Source organism: Pan troglodytes, chromosome 11 (assembly GCF_028858775.2).
Source record: "Pan troglodytes isolate AG18354 chromosome 11, NHGRI_mPanTro3-v2.0_pri, whole genome shotgun sequence".
Classification (NCBI taxonomy): domain Eukaryota; kingdom Metazoa; phylum Chordata; class Mammalia; order Primates; family Hominidae; genus Pan; species Pan troglodytes.
In genome coordinates, this window is record NC_072409.2 from 25,723,973 (window position 1) to 25,744,836 (window position 20,864).

Genomic DNA, 20,864 nt, shown 5'->3' on the forward strand with positions numbered 1-20,864 from the left:
GAGCAACTTGGCCAGGCATGGTGGCTCACAACTGTAACCTCGGCATTTTGAAAGGCTGATGCGGGCAGATCGCTTGAGCTCAGGAGTTCGAGACCAGCCTGGCCAACATGGCGAAACCCCATCTCTACCAAAAACACAAAAATTAGCCAGGCATGGTGATGCGCGTCTGTGGTCCCAGCTACTCAGGAGGCTGAGGCAGGAGAATCTCTTGAGCCCAGGAGGCGGAGGTTGCAGCGAGCCAAGATCGTGCCACTGCACTCCAGTCTGGGTGACAAAGCCAGATACTGTCTCAAAAAAAAAGAGAGAGAACGCAACTTGAGCATGTTTAAATATTGATGGGAGTGAGCTGGTTGAGAGGGAGTCCAAAGATACAGGGGTAAGTCAGGAGGCCAAACAGAGCAGGGTCTCCAAGAGGACGGGGGGTGGCAGGTGGGTCTACACCCTCAATCAGCCTTAGACTCTCTCCTTGGAACAAGGGCCAGAAAGAAAACATGGCTATGGAGTCAGATCATTCTGAAATTTGAAGAAGGGAAGTTCCTTTCTGGCGGCTTCCATCTTCTCTAAGGTGGAAGGTGAGGCAATCAGCAGAAGGAAGGGTGGAGTAGAAGGGTGGAGGGTATGAGGAGCAGAGAAAAGTTTCAGATAAGCCACTGTGCAGACGGAGGGTCTGTGGAAAAGAAGGAGTGTCCAGGACCACTGAAGCCCCAGCTGTGGCTGAAACCTGTGAACTTACATTGGCAGCAACCCTTGAGCTTCCTGAGAACCCTGGTTGTAGATGAAAGACATGAACAAATGGAATGATCCACGCTGGGTATAAAAAGAAGAGAGCAAGGGAACTGAATATAGAGGCAGGAGCAACCACGGAGATGGGCCACGGAATCTAAAGGAGGTAGGGGAATCCAAGAGGTCACAGAACAGAACAGGTATAGTCAGTTGTTAATGACTCAGAGACCCGGAAAGCCAGGAGGGGAAAGCGAGACAAAATGATATATGCGGGGAAAAGGGAACTTTTGTACAATGCTGTTAGGAATGTAGATTGGTACAGCCATTATGGAAAACAGTATGGAGGTTTCTAAAGACATTAAAAATAGAACCACCATATGACCCAGCAATCCCTCTTCTGGGCACATACCCAAAGGAACTGAAATCAACACCTCATAAAGATATCTGCACTCCCACATTCACTGCAGCATTATTCACAATAGCCAAGATATAGAAACAATCTAAGCAGGCCTCAATGGACGAACAGATAGAGAAACTGTCCTGTGTGTGTACACACAAAACTGAATATTATTCAGCCCTAAAAAAGAATGACATCTTGTCATTTGCCATAACGTGAATGAGCCTGAAGGAAATTATGCTAAGTGCAATAAGCCGGACACAGAAAGAAAAACACTGAGTGATCTCACTTACATATGGAATCTTTAAAAAAATTCAAATATATAGAGAAAGAACACAAAATAGTGGCTACCAAGGGCAGGTGGGAGAGGAAATGGGAAGATGTAGGTAAATGGATACAAAATAGCAGATATGGAGGAGTGTACAAGTCTGGAGATCTAAAGTAGAACATGAGGACTAGAGTTATTAATAATAAAATCGTACTGTACTTGACAATCATGCTAAATGAGTCAATTTAGATGCTCTTGCCACAAAAACAAAATGAGTTAACTATGAGATGATGACTGTGTTCATTTGCTCCACTATAGTAAACTTTTACTATCTATGTGTATCCCATAACATCAAGTTGTATACCTTAAATAAACACAATAAAATGTGATAATATCCAGTGGCACTATTTCAGAGCTGGAATGCTTCTAGGTTATTACAACGCAGGGTGCGGCCGTGGGAAAGAGCAGATGAACTGTTAAAAAGGTGAAGGTGCCGGGCGCAGTGGCTCACGCCTGTGATCCCAGCACTTTGGGAGGCCGAGACAGGCGGATCACCTGAGGTCAGGAGTTCGAGACCAGCCTGGCCAATATGGTGAAACCCCGTCTCTACTAAAACTACAAAAATTAGCTGGGCATGGTGGTGGGCACCTGTAGTCCCAGCTACTCAGGAGGCTGAGGCAGGAAAATCGCTTGAACCCCGGAGGCAGAGGTTACAGTGAGCTGAGATCGCAGTGAGCTGAGATCGTGCCATTGCACCACAGCCTGGGCAACAGGGCAAGACTCCATCTCAAAAAAAAAAAAAAAAAGAAAAGGATGATTAAAGATAAGGAGGTCAAGAAACTGGTAATTTTGGAGAGTTGGACAGATCAGCCATGTGAATGATTAAAGCCCCGTGGTGAGGACATGATTTCAGAAGACAGTAAGTTGGGGTCTAAAGATTTAATGAATGAGAGTGAGAAGCTGTGAAGTTGGAAAATGACAAAGAAAACAGTATTGGAAGGTCTGTAGTGGATATTTGTTTCCTGCTTGTCTAACATTTCTTGATTTTGCTCTGGAAACCACCTCCTCCCTTCCCAGGCACAGAGGGGGCTTCCAAAATATTTGTAATATTCTGTATCTTCATCTGGGGGTAGGAACATTTTATTAGTCTTTAAACTGTACAGATAACTTTTACTCTTTATATACACACATTGTTATAAACTTCATGTATATATTCCCCAATTTTAAAAAAATTCCTTTCCTCATTCCAAAGATAAGTACCTGATTCAAGTCTGCGCAATCAGAATCAGAGACTGGTTTAGGCGCCTGACCCAATTTAGACCAATGAGACACCAGCCCAGAGCTTTGGCCAGAACTATCAGGAAAGGAGTGCTCTCCTTCTGCTGGAGCTGGGAAGCTTGTTTATAGAACATATCCCTTCACTGGCGTGAGAACAAGGCTGACACAGAAGAAAGCAGAGCCAAGAGATGGAAAGTGACAGATCCCCGACATCACTGGAATACCTTGCTCCAGCCATTCCTGAAGCCAAAATACCTGGGCCTTTTCAGCAACGTGAGCCAGTAGATTTTTATTTTCCTGTATCTAGTTTGCATTCAGCTCATGTCTTTTTAACTAATAAAGAATCCTAACTAATTCAGGGGAATGCTCAAGGTAGTCTCAATTGAACAGCCTATGTGATCCTTTTCAATATATAATCAAACTATGCCCCCCTCCTGCTCAAGACCCTGAAATGTCCCCTGCCCATGTTAACTTCCCACCCCATGGCCCTAGCAGTAAAGGCCAAAGTCCTCAGGGTGACCGGCCACATTCAATATAATCTGACGCCTCCCTTCTCTGCCCCCAGCCTTTAACTCTCCAATGCTCACTCTGCCCGGCCACACTGGCCTCTAGGCTGCTCCCCGACACACCAGCCCTGTGCCTTCCGGCTTCTGCTTCGGCCAGTCCCTCCCCGGACACTCTTCTCCAGATACTCACCCACTAACTCCCTCACCTCCTTCCAGTCTGCTCAAATGTCAAGTTCTCGACATGGCCTGCCAATCCTCTTCCTCGTGGCCAGTTCTCCTTTTTCCTCCTTCCATGGCATTTATTGTGTAATACAGTACAAACTTGCTGAAATGTACCCAGTGAGGGCAGGGTTTTCAGCTAATTTATTCAAGTTCCTAGAACAGTGCCTGGCTCATAGTAGGCCCTCAAATATGTATCGAACGAACAAAAAGAATGACAGGAGCCTCAAAGGAGCAGAGCCTGGTTTGTAAAAGGGGATGGAGGAAAAGCCTTCTCTATTTTGAAGACTTCAGAGGACGTCTAAGTGACCTAAGGAGGCAGGAAGTAGATGAAGAGTTCAGAGAAGAGATTGAGGATGTGGGAGGAGGTGTTAGCCACACAATGGGGCTTAAGAATCCAGTATTAAGTTTGGGGAGGGGCACAGAAGTTAGAGGCTGAGTCAGAGGAGAAGCAGCCTGGAGCAATTTGCAGATGAAAGTTAAAAAAGGAGAGTAAGGCTAAGTGATGTATTTACATTTTAGATGGAGACAGCCATATAAGGTCCAGTGAGGCTCACGCCTGTAATCCCAGAACTTTGGGAGGCAGAGGTGGGCAGATCATCTGAGGTCAGAAGTTCGAGACCAGCCAGGCTAACATGGTAAACCCCATCTCTACTAAAGATAAAAAAAATTAGCCAGGTGTGGTGGCAGTCACCTGTAATCTCAGCTACTCAGGAGGCTGAGGCAGGAGAATCACATGAACCCAGGAGGCAAAGGTTGCAGTGAGACTGCGCCACTGCACTCTAGCCTAGGCAACAGAGTGAGACTCCATCTCAAAAAAAAAAAAAAAAAAAAAGGCCCAGTGAGTTTAGCAGACATCAAAAGAATTAGTCCTGGCAACCTCTGGTAGATAGAAAGGATTCCTCCTTTGGGAGCCTATGAAGGGAGGCATCACACCATGATTTGAACAATTTGAGAAACTGGTGGAGAGTCCATCATATTTAGTCTTTCTCTTCTACCCAAGCACTACAGAGTTCATTCACAAGTGTCAGCTGGACCAAGAAACCAGGCTACCCTGTTCATCGCACCATCTTGGGCCCTCAGAAAGCAATTCCCCTTTGCGTAATAACCCTGTACTATGATCAGCCTGTCAAACCTTCATTCCCCTGGCCCAGAACTGATGCAGAATCCCTGTCATCCAGGATCACAACCCCAGTATCTAACAAGACAAAACTGGCTTCTTTTCAAAGAGAGACCATAGCACTGAACTGTCCTAACACTCCTCTGATGACCCTCATGCTGCTGAGGTAGGAGAAAGCCAGCCACAGGGAAGGCTTCCTTCTTCTGGCTCTGACTCACCTCTGTGGCTTGCTAGCTTCTCCCTACAGAAATTTCTTCAGAGTTATGAGACCATACGTGTATGCCAAGATTCAAGGAAAATGCTACTCCTAGTCAGAGAAAGAAATTACAATGCTTAGCCTCTAAGGAAAAGTGGCTTACTATAAATCAGGCCCTTGAGAATGGTGTCATTTAGATGCTCCCCACAGCTGTTAGGAGATTTATTAAATATTCAATAATTAGGCCAGGCACAGTGGCTCATGTTTGTAATCCCAGCACTTTGGGAGGCCGAGGAGGGCAGATCACTTGAAGCCAGGAGTTCGAGACTAGCCTGGCCAACATGGCGAAACCTCGTCTCTACTAAAAATACACAAATTACCTGGTCAAGGTAGCACACGCCTGTAATCACAGCTATACGGGAGCTGAGACACGAGAATCACTTTGACCAGGGAGGTGGAGGTTGCAGTGAGTCAGGATCAGGCCACTGCGCTCCAGCCTGGGTGACAGAGTAAGTCTCTGCTCAAAAAATACATATATATTCAATAATTAATAATGCCTTCAAGACTCTCCCTCCTACACAGAACAGACCCTTTAAAGGAAGCCATCAGTAATTAGACTTGAGACTGACTTCTTCACCACTAACCAGTTCTTGGTGGTACGGGGAATTTGTCTTCCAAGTGCTTATTAGTAAAATGCGCATACTTCTGAGTCAGGTATCATCCATGAGTGAATCGTTAAGTAAATATTTTAAATGGCTATCTGTAGTAGCCAGTCTCCAAGATGGCCCAATGATCCCCACCTCTTGGTATGCACACCCTGGTATTCACACCCTCTCCCCACATTGTACCAGTGTCAATCTGTGTGACCAACAGAATACAGCAGAGGCATGTCATTTCCAAGATAAGTTATACAAGACTGGCTAGAGTCTTGAGCTCTCTTGGATCACTTGCTCTGGGGGGAAAAACCAGTTGCCACATCAAACAGCCCTATGGAGAGTATCTAAGACCTGCCAACAGCCATGTGAGTGAGCTTAGAAGTGGATCCTCCCCTAATCCAGCCTTCAGATGACTGCAGCCCAAGCCAACAACTTGACTGCAACCTCAAGAAAGGCCTAATTCAGAACCACTCAGATTGTCCCACAGACACTATTTCCAGGTGACAAGTTTTGGGGTAATTTGCTACACAGCAATAGATAATTAATTCAGTGTCCCACACAGAACTGAGAAGGAAATGAGGTTTAACCCCCAGTTCCTACACTATTTTAAGACCAATTTTTGTCGATAAGAAAGCAAATTTATTCAGTTATTCAACATTTTTTGGAGACAGGGTCTCACTCTCTTGCGCAGGCTGGAGTACAGCGGTGCAATCATAGCTCACTGCAGCCTTGAACTCCCAGGCTCAAGCAATCCTCCCGCCTCAGCCTCCTGAGTAGCCTGGATTACAGGTGCATGCCACCATGCCGTGTGCGTATGTGGAAATGGGGTCTCGATATGTTGCCCAGGCTGGTCTCAAACTTTTGGTTCAGAGCAATCATCCCACTTCAGCCTCCCAAAGTGCTGGTATTACAGGTGTGAGCCACTGCACCTGGCCTCCGTTAGCTTTTTTAATTTTCCTGTTCCTAATGCTTTGGAACTTCACTCCCTGCTTTCACAAACCCTCTGCAGAAGGTACATCAAGTCGCACTCTCTAGTGATTTTAAGTGCTCAGTGACCTTCTGACTGCAAGGTGGGCAGGTTATATTTTCTCATACTCCTTTTTCACGGTACCACATGGTGTCCCCTCTAACGGGAGAAGAAAGTTAGGTCCCCTGCTCCCATTAATATTGGGACAAGGGGGAATTCATTTAGTATTTTACTAGGGAGAGAAAATCTTGATCACAAGACCTGAGAACAATTCTAATTTCTGCAGTTAGTGACTAAGTGACGGCAGGAGCGCGGATACAATCACTGCTCAAGTCTCCTTCACAGCTGAAATGGCCATGGTACTAGGGAGGAGGTCGTCCCTTACCCCTGCCTGGACTCTGCTGTCTCTCCAAGCAGCAGGAGGGTTGTGCTGCTCTAAGAAAATCTGGAGCCTCCCTCCGTACAAAGAAGGTCAAAGGGCGAGCTTTCTTTCCATCAACCACAAAACCAGCCTCTGCCAAACCTAAACAGAGTGGTAGGCCGTCGGAGGTGAATGGAGCCCCAGACAGAAAACCACAACGAGGCTCTCCTCCCGCCGCCGGCTGGGGTCTGAGTCAGGTGACTCCTCAGGACAAACAGCAAACCTAAACAAAGATCACTCCCCACATGACTGACTGGGGGGAAGAAGACTCTCGCTGTAAGCCCAGGGCTGCCCGGTCCCAGCACGGAAAGCCAGGAACTCCTGCTTTCTGTGCAGTCTCGGGAAACTGGAGGAGCTACAAGTTATGCAGCAGCTCAGCCTGCAGGGATGCACCTGGAGGAACTCGGAACCCCATCCGAGGACACAGGCGCCCTGCCCTGCACACACGCCTCCCGCTCCAACACGCAGGCTGGACCCCTCCCCACCAGCTGTCACCGGTGCTTGCGACCAGTCACAGGCAGCGAAGCCCGTCCCTCTGCGGCTGCGACCCCGCGGAGGCGGCAGAGAAGACGCTTCGCCGAGGGCTCCGGGGCCAGGACACGCCCGTCCCCCGGGAAGGGGCGGCAGGGTGGGCGCGACCCCAGGCCCACGAAGGCTCCGGATCCATCATCCCCCCCCACGGGGAGCGAAATAAGCCTCCCACTCCCCGGCCCCAGGCGCCCCACCTTGTCACCGAAGCTGCGGGCCATCAGCAGGTCCGGGCTGGGAGTGCTGTCACCACCCACGGCCTCCTCGCTGCTGGAGCCGGCCAGCGGGTGCGGCATGTCGCGCAGGGAGTGGGGCCCCGTGGACGGCAGGGCCTTGGGGGGCCCGCCCGCCATGGCGCGCACCGCTCGGGACGCGCCGCCGCCGCTTCCTCCTGCTGCCCGCCGCGGCGAGCTCCCCGAGCACCCCGGGCCGAGCCCCGCTCGGCCGCCGCTTAACCCGAGGCCTTGCACCGGCCGTGCTGGGGGCCGCCGCCACCCGCCGGCTGGTCTCTGCCGGCGCTCAGACGCTCCGCTCCGCGCCGCGCGCCCCCGCTCCGCGCCCGAGCCCGCCGCGGGTCCGCTGGCAGCACGGCCGCGGCGCCCAGCCCACACAGCCACGCCGCCCACCCGCTCCGGCCCCGCCCCCGAGGCGCCGCGGCCGCCCGGGAGGGGGCGGGGAGGGCGGGGAAGGGGCACGTGGGGAAGGACGGAGGGAGGGAAGGACGGAGGGAGGGAGGGAGGGAGGGAGGGAGGGAGGAGGCGCGGCCCCGCCCCCGCCCGGCAGGAAGTGCGCCCTGGGCCTCTGCGGCTGTCCTCCCAGTGTCCAACGTTGCCTCGTGGAGGCCGCCGTGCGGAGCAAATGTCTAACGGAAATCAGAGGTGGAAAAGAGGTTGGAGGAGCCTGTTCCGTTCCACCCGCGTTTACTGATGCGCCCACCAGCAGCCACGCTTGGGGCTGGGGGCTTTGAGGACACGCACGTGAGTCAGGGTCTTCTGGCCTCTAAGGCACGCGCAGGAAGAACCCTAGATAGACGGAATTACGACCCATATCGGAAGAATAGCATAAAGGGCGACGAGGCTCAAAGGAGCTAGAGGACATCGGGTGGGGAACCTGGAAGGGACTTCAAAGAGGCGGTGTGGGGAGTCTTCAGGCTCACTCTGAGGTCCCCATTGTGGCTTGCTTCTGCAGCTGAGCTGGATTTGTGTAAAGTCAAACCTCAGAACAGCGAGCATGAGTAGAGAGTCTCAAATGATATGCGAATCTTCAACTCACACTTTGGCCGAAGAGACTTTTGAAAGAACCATGAGGTTCAAGTTATTTTTTATGCATTTGTGCTTCCTTTCCAGGCCTTGGGCTGAGCTGATTCTCAGCTTTATTTGCTGGCGTGGTGCAAATAGTCAAGGTGTTACTTCCAGCCCTTTGGGGTGTAGGTTCACCTCCTTTTTCCACCTTACCTGTCCCTAGATCTTCTGTTTCCAAGGCCAAGTCTTTAAAGGGTTTTCAGTCCCTCTAGCAAAGTAATGGGTAGGGAGGCTCATCGTGAGGGACCACATTTTCCCTACCCATTCCAAACTCAAAGGTTTGCCTAGCCTTACCTGCTAAAAGGTGATGACAGATCTTGACTCTGGGATTCACTAAGGCCTCTACCACAGTTTTCTCTAGAAACAAATAGAAGAGAATGCAGAGGGTTGAAATCTACCCAAAATATCAGTCAGAGACTCTGAGCTTCAAAGACCTTCCCCTATTTCCCCCAATGTAATTTATATAGGGTTGGACCCTTAGTCCTCAAGCTATCATCTTTATCTCCTCCACATAAGCCTGCCTTGGCTGGGAAAAATAGCATTCAAAGGGCACTGGGAACAATTTTAAATGCTGCATCTAAGGAATGCCAAGTTCTGGTCCTCTTGGAGTTGGATTAAAATTGTTAACACTTTCACATTCAAGGGCTGCTTACAACTACTACAGACCCTATTATCTGTTCTTCTGAATTAGCATGAAAACGAATAGCACAATATAACTAGAAATGAGTATTTCTAGAAATGAGTATATACATCTATAGATGTATAACATCGGTTTTTCTTATTGAATGGTGCTACTTATTTTAACAACCAGGCTGCCTTAAATATAATGGACATCCGTATGGATTAAGACTCTATACAAGCTTTCTCTTTAGGACACCAGGGGAAAGTGAAAAAAGAACCACATTTGAATTCTGCTTTGTCACTACAAGTGGGTGACCATGAGCAAGTTACTAACCTCAGTGAACCTGTTCCTAACCTAAAGAGGAGGAGAATGGAGAGCAGGTAATAATACCTTATGAGATGGTTGTGAGAGTTATATAGCATTCTTTATGTCATAGTCCTAGCAAAGTGCTGGCATGGAATAGGTGCTCCCTAAATGTTAATTACCTACCTTCCTTTCCCTTTCTGTCAGATTTTCTCTACTATTCTTATGAAATAATAAAGAGTTTTTGTAATTAAATATGCTTTACTATTCTGAGTAGGGTCTGGTTGAATATACATATATATACACACACATACACACCAGGTAGGGTGCCTCACACCTGTAATCCCAGCACTTTGGGAGGCCAAGGTGGGAGGATCACTTGAGCCCATAAGTTCAAGACCAGCTTGGGCAACATAGTGAGAGCCCCATCTCTATAAAAAATGTAAAAATTAGTCTGGCATGGTGGCACATACCTGTAGTCCCAGCTACCCAAGAGGCTGAGGTGGAAGGATTGCTTGAGCCTGGGAGGTTGAGGGTGCAATGAGCTAAGATTGCACCACTGTACTTCAGCCTGGGCAACAGAAGGAGACCTTGTCTCAAAATAAAAAAAAAATATATATATATATATACATATATATGTACACACACACATATATATCTGTGTGTGTATATATATATACACAGATATATATGTGTGTGTGTACATATATATGTGTGTATATATGTGTGTGTGTGTGTGTGTGTATTGACCTCCAAAGTCCTCCATTTGCTCAGTTTAGATTGGAGTACCACTTTTCTATGCTCCCACCAAAAAAAGGACCCAGACCCAGAGTTCCTAAAAGGCCATATGAAATAGTTGATTACAGTTTATTTATTTATTTTCCAGTTTCCTGGTTGGTCGATAGCAGCTGGCCACAATTATCCAGTGGGTAGTCATCAAAACTAAAGAAAGTGAATTTGTATGGAAAGTATTTTGGTAGAAAGTTTCCACGATGAAATTTAGCCCAGCCCTGCCCATTCATATTCACCATTTCCTGTGGTATTTCAGTGTTCCTTGTGGTGGGAAATTGTCACTGAAATAACATAAGTGTCCCAGAGCATGTGACTTTGCTTCTACTAAAAGGTTTTGTTTTTTTTTTTTTTCTTGGAGACAGGGCCTTGCTCTGTCGCCCAGGCTGGAGTGCAGTGGCGCAATCTCAGCTCACTGCAACCTCCGCCTCCCAGGTTCAAGCGATTCTCCTGCCTCAGCCTCCACAGTAGCTAGGATTACAGGTGTGTGCCACCATGCCCGGCTAATTTTTGTGTTTTTAGTAGAGACAGGGTTTCACCATGTTGGCCAGGCTGGTCTCAAACTCATGACCTCAAGTGATCTGCCCGCCTCGGCCTCCCAAAGTGCTGGGATTACAGGCTACTAAAAGTTTTAAAAGCAGCATGGTGGTAAGGAGGAAATGTGTAATGTTTCTCCATCAGAGCAGAAGGCTGTGGTGTTTGTTGGAACTTATGGAGGGAAGCTTGGATTTCTAGGGTTGAGCTCTGAGGAAGATAGTAGATGTATGTGTGTGCATGAGGGGCGAGGGAGGTCCCCAATGCCACCAGAACCCAAGAACACAGCATGGAGCCCTCCCAATTCATAAGGAATCTTAGACACTTAGGCTGGCACCTTTCAGGAGACAGGGCTTTGGGCCCCAGAATTTAGTACGCTTACCAAACAAATCCTATCGACCTCACTAGCAAGCGTATTGGGGCTGCCTGTGAGCACCCAGACCTCAGAAACAAAGCAGTCTCAATGCATCATTCGCTCATTCTTTCCCCTGGTACAGCATGTGCTTAGGCCTTCTTCATGTTTGTGTTAGCCGCTTATCCTCTGGTGGTTTTTAGTACAATCATAGCTTTATTCTATATGGCATCCCAAGCCCTGCCTCAGAATAACACCACCACTTCTGAAGTGGACGGCTGGTGAGGACAAAGGACGTTTTCAGAGAGCATTCAGGATGACATGTCGCAAGCCACAGAGGGCTGTATCAAACAAGGGGGGCAAGTGAGAAGGCACAATCCCCAACAGAGACAAAATTGTGTGGACAATTTAATTCAGCCAATGATGTCCCAGGAAAGAAACAAGGTCCACTTGAGTCCAGGATCTGAACAGTTTTGCTAACAAGAAATTGGAACTTGCTACTGAACCAGCAGAAGGGCTTGTGGGCGAATGATAGCATCATTTTATCTCTCCATATAGAAGAGCTCCTGGCTTGCAAAGCATGGAGACCCTGATGCAGTGAGTTATACAGTACAGTCATGGAGTTAGTGTTCCAAATCTCAAACTTTGGGTGCCTAACAATCAATTGTGAGCTTGTAAAAATGCAAACTTCCGGGCCCCACATCAAGAGATTCTGCTTCCGGAGTGAGGCCTGGAATAATTTTTAATTTAATTTTTAATTTAAAAAATGTTAATCTCCTAGGTGATGCTTACGCTGATGCTGGTCTATAGACTATATTTTGAGAAACACTGTTCTCTTAGCTCCTTCCATTTCTCTCGCTCGCTCTCTCTCTTTTAACCTAGCATCAATCCATCAAGATCCTTCCATTTTTCTTTTCGTTTTTTTTTTTTTTTTTTTTTTTGAGACAGAGTCTCACTGTGTCACCCAGGTCGGAGTGCAGTGGTGCAATCTCAGCTCACTGCAACCTCCACCTCCTAGGTTCAAGCAATTCACCTGCCTCAGCTTCCGGAGTAGCTGGGATTACAGGCGCACACCACCATGCCCAGCTAATTTTTGTATTTTTAGTAGAGATGGTGTTTCGCCATGTTGGCCAGGCTGGTCTAAACTCCTGACCTCAGGTGATCCGCCTACTTTGGCCTCCCAAAGTGTCGGGATTACAGGTGTGAACCACCGTGCCAGCCTTTCTCTCTCTCTTTTAACCTAGCATGAATCCATCCAAATCCTTCCATTTTTCTTTTCTTTTCTTTTTTTTTTTTTTGAGACAGAGTCTCGCCCTGTCGCCCAGGCTGGAGTGCAGTGGTGCAATCTCAGCTCACTGTCGCCACTGCCTCCTGGGTTCAAGCGATTCTCCTGCCTCAGCCTCCATGTAGCTGGGATTATAGGCGCGCACCACCACGCCCGGCTAATTTTTGTATATTTAGTAAAGACAGGGTTTCACCATGTTGGCCAGGCTTGTCTTGAACTCCTGACCTCAAGTGATCTGCCCACTTTGGCCTCCCAAAGTGCTGGGATTACAGGCGTGAGCCACCACTCCCAGCCAAGATCCTTCCATTTTTCTAAACTATAAATTGACATTCCAAACCTTTAAGTGCTTACTTTAAATAAATATCCTGTTTGAAAACTTGCTTAGAAAGCAATTTTCTATTAGAAAATTATATTACAAGGTCCTTTTGCTCCTAAACTTTTATGATTATTTTAGTGAGCATCTACCAGGCGCTTAAAATATAAGGGAAGATTGAGGTGATGGATATCCCATTTACCCTGATGTGTTATTATGCATTGTATACCTGTATCAAAGTATTTCATGTACCCCATAAATATATATGCCTACTATGTGCCCACAAAAAATATTAAATTAAAAAAAAATTTTAAGGAAAGAGCTCAGATGAACTAACCTATTTGTTGATAATTTTTTTTATTGTTGTTATTGTTGTTGTTTTTAAACGGAGTCTCGCTCTGTCACCCAGGCTGGAGTGCAGTGGCGCGATCTCAGCTCACTGCAAGCTCCACCTCTTGGGTTCATGCCATTCTCCTGCCTCAGCCTCCTGAGTAGCTGAGACTACAGGCACCCACCACCGCACCCGGCTAATTTTGTTTTTGTATTTTTAGTAGAGACGGGGTTTCACCGTGTTAGCCAGGATGGTCTCGATCTCCTGACCTCGTGATCCACCTGCCTCGACCTCCCAAAGTGCTGGGATTACAGGCGTGAGCCACCGCGCCCGGCCAATAGTTTCATTTCATAAGTCTGGTCATGAAGTAGATCACAGAGGAGTGGATACTTTCCAGAGCCCTCAAAACCTTGGCCTACCCTGAAGGCTCCTAGTAGCTGGGCCACATCTGGCTATAGAAACACCTTTCACTGCCATCACTGAAGGATACGTGCTACCTGGCTTTCTTTACAAGCAGGCACAGGTGTATGGAGTGTGGGCATGGATGTGTATTCCTTTGTGAGGGCTACCCATTAGAGAGGTTGGGCTGGAGAAGATATGGAACTGACAAGTACTGGAACCACGGGCACTGAGTCTTATTAGCAGTGATTCTTTGGATAGAATGGAAAACCTACTTACTGGCTGTGTGCCTCCATGAGAGTGTTTGATTCCATCACGAGGAGTGATCCTTAAAAGGCATCTGAAGGCTGGGTGCGGTGGCTCATGTCTGTAATCCCAACACTTTGAGAGGCCAAGGCGGGTGGATCACCTGAGGTCAGGAGTTTGAGACTGGCCTGACCAACATGGTGAAACCCCATCACCACTGAAAATACAAAAATTAGCCAGGTGAGGTGGCACATGCCTGTAATCCCAGCTACACGGGAGGCTGAGGCATGAGAATCGCTTGAACCCGGGAGGTGGAGGTTGCAGTGAGCCCAGATTGCGCCATTTCACTCCAGACTGGGAAACAAGGGTGAAACTCCATCTTAAAAAAAAAAAAAAAGGCATCTGGAACATGGACATTCACACATGATATGGCCCAGCAGTTCTACTTTCAGAACACAGTAGAAATGCATGCATACATTTACCAAAAGATTGATCCAAGAATCTCCTCAGCAGTGCTATTTGTAAGAGCGAAAACTGGAAACCAGTCACATGGCTGTCAACAGTGTAATGCGTGAATAAATGTGATACATTCACACAATGGAATATTGCACAACAGAATGAAGGAACAACATGGTGAATGCATCTCACAAACATAATAGTGAGTGAAACAAGCTAGATATAAAAGAATATCTGCTGTATGACTCCATTTATATAAAGCTAAAAAACAGGCAAAACTAACGTACAGTGTGAGGAAACAGAATAGTAGTGAGTTCTGGGGTATTTGTTTTTTGATCTGTGGGCTTGTTTGTTTGTTTTGTTTTTTTTTTGGTTTTATTTTGTAAAAATTCATCAAGCAGGCCGGGTGCAGTGGCTCATGCCTGTAATCCCAATACTTTTGGAGGCCAAGGTGGGCAGATTGCATGAGCCTAGGAATTCAAGACCAGCCTGGGTAACATAATGAAACCTTGTTTCTACAAAAACTTAGCTGGGCATAGTGGTGTGTGCCTGTAGTCTCAGCTACCCAGGAGGCTGAGGTGGGAGGATCATTTGAGCCCAGGAGGCAGAGGTTGCAGTGAGCAGAGATCATGCTACTGCACTCCACCATGGGTGACAGAATGAGACCCTGTCTCAAAAAAAAAAAAAAAAAAAAAAAAATTCTTCAAGCAGTATATTTATGGTTTGTGAGCCTTTATGTTCTACTTCAATAGGAAGTTTACATTAAAAAGGGCATCTAGTCTTCGACCCTTGCTTCAAAAGTGAGGAAGCTGAGGCCCAGAGGTAGTAATTTGCATGAGGTCAACCAAGAGTGCTCCTGGCAATGATCCTTTCCACTTTGATGCATATTGATGTACACATGGATTTGGGGAATGCTAGTTTAATGACAAAGAAAGGAGGAAATAAGCAAAAAGAAAGAGAAGTGTCAGCCACTATCAGTTGCCTACCAGAGAGTCATTTGCTCCTTCTTCATTGTTCATTGCTTGTCTCTTTTCCCTTCCTTTCAAATGCAATCATGTGTGGACCAATGCCTGGAGCTGCTGCAGCCATCTTGTGGCCATGAGTGGAGACATTCCGGTTACCCTGAGGATAGCTGAGTGGATAAATGGAAAGAGCCTGTGTCTTTGGTGGCATCACCGAGCCACTGCATCTAAATCCAGACTTCTTTTGTAGAATATAAACATCCTTATGGTGTCAGGCAGTTTAATTTGAATCCCTGTGACTTGCAGATGAACTCATCCTTATGGATTCAGAAGACAAAGAATACAAGCAAGCAGGAGAAAGTCTAAGAAGAGAGTTCACCTGGTGGGTGGCAACGTTCACAGCAAGAGTACCATCCTTCTGTAACATGCATTCTCAAAAGAGCCAATATCACCTTCAAAAGGACGTAAATTGCTTCTTGGGGTAGGGAGGCCAAAAAAAATCTTAAATATTATAGTGGTCTGTGGCCCCCACAAAGTTCAGCCCTATTCCTTAGTATTTAATTTTTCTTTTAGGGAGCATTTAAACCTAATTAACTCTTCCCCTTTAGGGGCAGTGATAACAAAAAACAAATTGAGAAACACTGCTTTATAGAGATGGAGGGCAAGCTCTAAAACAGAAAAAGAATAGATTTCCTGGCTTCCTAAGGTAGACCTCTTAATCCTTCCGAAAACCTTGGAATTCCACTGACTTCCAGATCCTTGCCCCAGGTTCTGCCACTGTGGTAGCTCCAGCCATGCCAGCTCTGTGCAACCCTTCCTGTGCTTTGTAACCCAGGCCTGCAGACAAGTCCTCACTACACAGAGGTAGTGAGAGAGTGTATGCAGGAGGCCTTGTGTTTATGCATAACCTGCTAGCAATGTAGCAAGACAGTGCTGGGGGCACAGCAATAAAATTACACTTCGTGCCCAGATTATAGATCCAGGTGAGGTGACTTGCTAGAGAAAGGGCTTCCCCATTCCCCCCAGCTATATAAGGTAATGAATTATGCTAGGGTTTCAGGATTTCCTGATTGGCAGGGTAGGAGGCTTGGTTTTCCCCCTCTGCTCCCACTCAGGGCTTCCTGTGATATGGCAGGCGGAAAACCACCACCATGACCACTCATGAAAATGGGAGACGGGCCGGGCACAGTGGCTCACACCTGTAATCCCAGCACTTTGGGATGCTGAGGCAGGTGGATCACATGAGGCCAGGAGTTCCAGACCAGCTTAGCCAACATGGTGAAACCCCGTCTCTACTAAAAAAAAAAAAAAAATACAAAAATTACTCAGGCATGGTGGTGCACATCTGTAATCCCAGATACTCGAGAGGCTGAGGCACAAGAATCGCTTGAATCCGGGAGGTAGAGGTTGCAGTGGGCCAAGATCGTGCCGCTGCACTCCAGCCTGGGTGACAGAGCGAGACGCTGTCTCAAAAGAAAAAAAAAAATGCTACACAGTGTCCACTCCTTCTCCTTCCAGCTGAGACCCAGCTGGGCTTGGGCTAGTTGAAAAAGTAAAGAAGGATGGAAGGAATATCTCCCACCTGCAGCTCTAGGTGGTACAGAAATTAAGGGATTGATTGTGCAGAGCTGAGTAAAGAGAGGACCCGAGACCAGAGAACCAGAGTCAGGGGTCTGAATTAGTCACTAAAACAAGGTGAATGGTGGTGGTGGCAAAAGCAAATGACAAAGGTCAAGAACAGAGCCAGGGTTCAAGACCCAGAAGCAACAGGTCCAGAGAATAAGCCTTCTGGTAATCCTCAGCAGCATCTGGGTGGGCACTGTTGTCATTATGAACCATGGTGCTTGCTGGGGTGGGATGCATGGTGTGGCCAGGACAGCCAGAATGGAAGGCTTCCTTTGGAAGGCTTCTCTGAGCTAGCAGGAAGATTTGGACAGGGGAAATGATTTCTCACAACTCCTTCCTGACCACCCACATAATTGGTTCAAATTAAGCACTAGGCTGTAGAGGTACCAATTCTTTGTTTCCGGAGGCAGGATGCTTTCTTGGCATAGATATACGCCCTGAGGAAGGATGTGGCTAGCAATAATTGTCCTCTCCTCTTTTAATTTAAACTTTTAATTTTAGAATAGTTTGGATTTCCAGAAAAGTTGCAAAGATAGTACAGAGTTTTTGCGTACTCCTCACACCGTGTCTCCGTTGTTAACATCCTATATCATTCTTGTACATTTGTCACAACTAAGGAGTCAACATTGGCACATTGCTGTTAACTAAACTGTATACTTTATTCTTATTTAACTAGATTTTCCCCAAAGTTATTTTTTTTATCCCGAAATCCCACCCAGGATACCACATTACATTTTGCAGTCATGTCTCATTAGCCTCCTCTGGTCTGTGACAGTTTCTCGGACTTTACTTGCTTATGACAGTCTTGAAAAGTATTCATCAGGTACTTTGTAGATTGCCGCTCAGTTTGGTTTTGTCTGTTGTTGTCCTCATGGATAAAGTGGAGTTCAGGGGTTTTTGGGAGGAAGACTATCGAGGTAAGGTGCCTTTTTTTTTTTTTTTTGAGATGGAGTTTTGCTCTTGTTGCCCAGGCTGGAGTGCAATGGCACAATCTCGGCTCACTGCAACCTCCACCTCCCGGGTTCAAGCAATTCTCCTGCCTTAGCCTCCAGAGTAACTGGGATTACAGGCATGCACCACCATGCCTGGCTAATTATTTGTATTTTTAGTAGAGATGGAGTTTCACTATGTTGGCCAGGCTGGTCTTGAACTCCTGACCTCAGGTGCTCCACCTGCCTCGGCCTCCCAAAGTGCTGGGATTCCAGGTGTGAGCCACCACACCCGGCCAGTAAAGTGCCATTCTAATCACATCATATATGTTAATCTGTGTTGCATTGCTATAAAGGAATACCTAAGACTGGATAATTTATAAAGAAAAGAGGTTTATTTGGCTCACAGTTTGCAGGCTGTACAAGAAGCACAGTGCCAACATCTGCTTCTAGTGAGGCCTCAGGAAGCTTATAAAGTCATGACAGAAGGCAAAGGAGAAGCCAGCCTATTACGTGGCAAGAGAGGAAGCAAGAGAGAGGAGGAGGTCCCAGGCTCATTTAAACAACCAGCTCTCTTGCCAGGTGTGGTGGCTCACGCCTGTAATCCCAACACTTTCGGAGGCCAAGGCAGGCAGATCACCTGAGGCCAGGAGTTGGAGACCAGCTTGGCCAACATGGTGAAACCTCATCTCTACTAAAAATACAAAAATTAGCTGGGCGTGGTGGTGCATGCCTGTAATCCCAGCTACTCAGGAGGCTGAGGCATGAGAATCATTTGAACCCAGGAAGTGGAGGCTGCAGTGAGCTGAGATTGCACCACTGCACTCCTGCCTGGGTGACAGAGTGAGACCCTGTCTCAAAAACAACAACAACAACCACCTCTCTTGTGAACTAACAGAGTGAGAACCCACTCATTACCATGGGGAAAGCACCAAGCCATTCATAAGGGATCCACCCCCATGACCCAAACACCTCCAGCAAGGCCCCACCTCCAACACTGGGGATCACATTTCAATATGAGATTGGAGGGGACAAACATTCAAACTAGATCATCATATCAAGGGCACATACTGTCAACATGGCTTATCACTGAGGGTGTTAAACTTAATTGCCTGGTCAAGGTAGTGTTTGCCAGGTTTCTCCACTGTAAAGTTACTCCCCTCCCCCATATGGCATATGAATTAGACATCAATAAAGCTGTTACAAGAAAAGATGAATGATAATCTGGAGAAAGTTATTTGGAACACAAATGACTCACAAGGTATTAATATCTTTATTTTTTTTTTTTTGAGACGGAGTCTTGCTCTGTCACCCAGGCTGGAGTGCAGTGGTGCGATCTCGGCTCACTGCAAACTCCACCTCCCGGGTTCACACCATTCTCCTGCCTCAGCCTCCTGAGTAGCTGGGACTACAGGCGCCCGCCATCACGCCCAGCTAATTTTTTTTTTTTGTATTTTTAGTAGAGACGGGGTTTCACCATGTTAGCCAGGATGGTCTTGATCTCCTGACCTCGTGATCCACCCGCCTTGGCCTCCCAAAGTGCTGGGATTACAGGCGTGAGCCACCGCGCCCGGCCCAAAAAATACAAATTATCAAAATATGTATTCAGTCTCACTAGACATCAATAAAATGTTGATGAAAACAAAAAGATACAATTTTTGCTTGTCCTACCAGCAAATGTTAAAAGACCAATAAAAGGTAAGGAATCATGCTTTATGAAATTTAAACAATTTGGGGGGCCTTCTTCAAGAAAAAGAATTCAAAATTTCAAATATAAAAATTAGTACAAGGCCAGGCACTGTGGCTCATATCTGTAATCCCAGCACTTTCATAGGCCGAGGCAGGAGGATTGCTTGAGCCCAAGAGTTGGAGACCAGCCTGGGCAATATAATGAGACCTTGTCTTTAAGAAAAATTTTAAAAATTAGCTGGGCATGGTGATGCGCACCTGTAGTTCCATCTACTCAGGAGGCTGAAGTGGGAGGATGACTTGAGCCCAGGAGTTCAAGGCTACAGTGAGCTATGATCATGCCACTGCACTCCAGCTTGGGAGGCAGAGAGAGACCCTATCTCAAAAAACAAAGAAACAAACAAACAAAAAACCCTGATACAAAGCTGAATATTAATTTGGAAAATAAATCGCCACAATTGTAAGTTTTACAAAACTGATAAATACCGCAAACATCACAAAAGTATTAAAATTATTAGCTGCCTGGCACACCTCTATCATACTATTTTCCATAGTCTTTGAGTGCATATTCTTTACTAAATTCTTCATATGACAACTATTTTATAGTATTCCAAAGAGAATAGAAAGATAATGAAGTCTTTCTTCTAGCATGGCTGATTGAAATTTGCTTTGCTTTTTTATTATTAGTAGTTTACAAAACTTTTTTTCAACTTCAAATTTGTTGTTGGTAATGTGCGAAAATGCCCCCTGATACCTCAGCAGGCTTACCACCGGACATTCTTGCTATTTATAGTACTGTTACAGATTTTTGGCCTACAAACCCAGGAATTCTTATTCTGTTTCAGGTAAGTTCCACCTAAAAGAAAGAAAGAAAAAAAAAAATCTAGGCCCAGGCACAGTGGCTCACGCCTGTAATCCCAGCACTTTGGGAGGCTGAGGCAGGCAGATCACAAGGTCAGGAGATCGAGACCATCTTGGCTAACACGGTGAAACCCCATCCCTACTGAAAATACAAAAAATTAGCCGGGCGTGGTGGCAGGTGCCTGTAGTCCCAGCTACTTGGGAGGCTGAGGTGGGAGAATGGTGTGAACCCGGGAGGCGGAGCCTGCAGTGAGCTGAGATCGTGCCACTGCACTCCAGCCTGTGCGACAGAGCGAGACTCTGTCTCAAAAAAAAAAAAAAACTATATGGTGAGTGTATGTTGCATTATCAAGGATATTCCTGATAGAAGAGAACTTTTGGTTTTGTTAGTCATCAGTGAGGAGTGATTCATTCATTTACAATTATATAACTTTGACAACGGGAAGAATTTTTTACAGACTAGCTTCTGGCTCTACATTTCAAACTTTGTTTCTTCTCTAGTACTCTCATTCATCTGGTGCTGGTGCCTCAAGACACATTCATTTCATGATGTGACCTCTGGCCCTGCATCTTCATAGAAGCATACC

General features: G+C 46.6%; 1 protein-coding gene and 1 long non-coding RNA gene across 2 annotated transcripts in view; one reads left to right on the plus strand and one right to left on the minus strand.

Annotated features, from left to right (window-relative positions):
* Positions 1-7,892, minus strand: part of SNX30 (sorting nexin family member 30) — a 119,440-nt gene extending 111,548 nt beyond the window's left edge. The window contains exon 1 of the mRNA XM_003312216.5: positions 7,477-7,892. Within this exon, the coding sequence (XP_003312264.2) occupies positions 7,477-7,632 (156 nt within the window). The 5' untranslated portion in view covers positions 7,633-7,892. The remainder of the gene's footprint in view (positions 1-7,476) is intronic.
* Positions 7,893-8,139: 247 nt separating this feature from the next.
* On the plus strand, positions 8,140-15,627 carry LOC107976753 (uncharacterized). Its single transcript, XR_001720956.4, has 3 exons — positions 8,140-8,256; positions 9,453-9,582; positions 15,479-15,627. It is a non-coding gene; the product is annotated as an uncharacterized LOC107976753 (long non-coding RNA).
* The last annotated feature ends 5,237 nt before the right edge of the window (positions 15,628-20,864 follow it).